This window comes from Cyprinus carpio, chromosome A21 (genome assembly GCF_018340385.1).
Source record: "Cyprinus carpio isolate SPL01 chromosome A21, ASM1834038v1, whole genome shotgun sequence".
Lineage (NCBI taxonomy): Eukaryota > Metazoa > Chordata > Actinopteri > Cypriniformes > Cyprinidae > Cyprinus > Cyprinus carpio.
Genome location: NC_056592.1, coordinates 18,911,230 through 18,913,443, shown reverse-complemented (window position 1 = coordinate 18,913,443; position 2,214 = coordinate 18,911,230). Strand labels below are relative to the sequence as shown.

Sequence of the window (2,214 nt, the reverse complement as noted above, 5' to 3'; positions counted from 1 at the left end):
CATGAGATTTAAAGTTAATCGTTTCAATAATTTTAATGTTCTCTGAAGTCAGTTAATGGTCATACATTTTATTCTCTTTTATTCTCTTATGACTAAATTATGACAAAAGTAATTAAAAAGTAATCTGATGTTTTTAAAGTTGAATGCCCATGTTTCTAATTTTATTTCATTTATTTTATTAAAAATTGTTGATAGAAATGGCTTTGGATTAACTAATATTTTTATGTTTTTTAATCATTTATAGTATATTCTCTAGAGCGCGCTGTTCTCCTTGTGTCCGGTAGGTGGCGGTAGGTCTGCTGGTACGCGTCTACAAACAGCAGCACAGAAGAAGACGAGGAAGCGCTTTTATTTACTTTTGTTGTCATCTAAGAACTTCGGTTGTTTTTTTTATTTCAAGCATCATTTATTACAGTTTAATCGCGACAGGATCCGTTGTAAGGCAGAGAGAGCGGGTTGTGTTCCTCTGTTCCTGAGGGCAGCTGATAGCAGATAGTAATTCATGGCAGAGGGCAGCAGCAATCTGAGCAGTGCTCCTGCAGGAGACCCGCAGCTCATCGAGCTCATAGTGCAGCATCTGAAGAACAGAGGCCTGTTTGATGAGTTCAGACGAGACTGTCTGGCAGACGTGGACACGAAGGTAAAATGTAGATGTACATATGAACAATCAGGGCTGTGTCTCAAACCCTGGTGAGCTGCCCACACAGACAGCATTTGTGTCCATCACAACGCTCGAGCACGCCCATAGACTTCACCTGTCTGGACATTAAGGCAGTTCACTCGTCGACACTGTCTGTCTTTACCTATCTATATATCACTTATCTGTTATTTTGTCAGTCTGTCATCCATCCATCCATCTTGTTTAAACTGACGTGAATTCATATTTCTCTCTAGCCTGCTTATCAAAATCTACGACAGAAGGTGGACAACTTTGTGTCCAATCATCTCAGTACTCAAGAATGGAGTCCGTCCATCAACAAGAACCAAGTGAGGAATGTCTTGAGACAGAGCGTGGTTCAGTATGTATCAACTCCGTGGACTCTTACTGTTTCTGTGTACTTACAGTGCTGTACTGTAAGTCTGAACTGTTAGTTTTGTTTTAAATGTTTTGTGTGAAATCTGTGATAGCTCCTGTTAAAGGAAAGGTAGCTGTTGCATCACACAGGACTGTATTAGTTTCCGCTTTTATTGCAAACACTTGCTTATCCTCACAGGTCAGGGATGTTGGAATCAGGAGTGGACCGTATCATTACTCAGGTAGTGGATCCTAAACTGAACCATATCTTCAGGCCACACATCGAGGACGCCATTCATGACTTCCTAGCCGCAGATAAGAAAGAAGATGGTGCACCAAATTCAGCCCCTGATGCTGAGCAACTGGAAACATCAAGCAACACTGCAGCCAAAACACAATGAGGTACTGTACAATGAATGTTGGAATAAGATACTTCTATCATCTCGTATAGTAGTGGAATCAAACAAAAAATAGTTCCACCACTAATATTGAAAGTTATGGTTGAGGGTAAAGTAAAAACAATGTGTTTTTCCTGCATATGTAATATTTTGTCATTTTCCAGGTACTGAACAGAGATAAAAAAAATTTGCTGTCACATCAGGATCACCAAAAGTTGTCCTTCCGTGCCTGGCTAGAGTGGATGAAGAATTGCTGAGCACTGGAATATTGGAAGTTTGCACAAATTTAAGGTGGTTGGATAGATTTATTATCATTTTTATTTAGTTTTTTGGCAGTATGTGTGTGTTTAGCATGTTACATAATCGCAGGTTGTCCAGCCCATGTCTTTGAAGTCTGGTTTAGTTCTTTCAGCACTACAGAACAACCGAAGCTGATTTATCCAAATTAAAATAAATACATCTCAAAATAACATTGATATGAAGTACCTAATTTTTATTTGGACTGAAGCCAGACTGAAATGACCCTTTTTACACAGCTGGATTTATGAAATGGGACTTGTGGCAACGTTTGTACAATAAATGTAACTTTTTAACAAAAGCCAAGTTGGTTTCATCATTTCTGCTATTGAAAAACCTCAGTCTGAATTATTGCAAGAGATTATAGTTTGTTATGAGAAACATGCTACATAATGACATACTCCTGGACTCCTTTTAGCAACATGACAGGAGCTCATCACCAGAATTTTTATGATTCCATATGGACATTAACTAGAGAGAGTACCCTCAAAAGTTCACCATGTT

General features: G+C 38.7%; 1 protein-coding gene across 1 annotated transcript; it reads left to right on the top strand.

Moving 5' to 3' along the window:
- The first annotated feature begins 307 nt into the window (after positions 1-307).
- On the top strand, positions 308-2,011 carry bod1 (biorientation of chromosomes in cell division 1). The gene is made up of 4 exons (XM_042711189.1): positions 308-640; positions 895-1,019; positions 1,215-1,417; positions 1,578-2,011. The coding sequence occupies exons 1-3, from the start codon at positions 503-505 to the stop codon at positions 1,414-1,416; spliced, it is 465 nt and encodes a 154-aa protein (XP_042567123.1). The 5' UTR covers positions 308-502; the 3' UTR covers position 1,417; positions 1,578-2,011.
- The last annotated feature ends 203 nt before the right edge of the window (positions 2,012-2,214 follow it).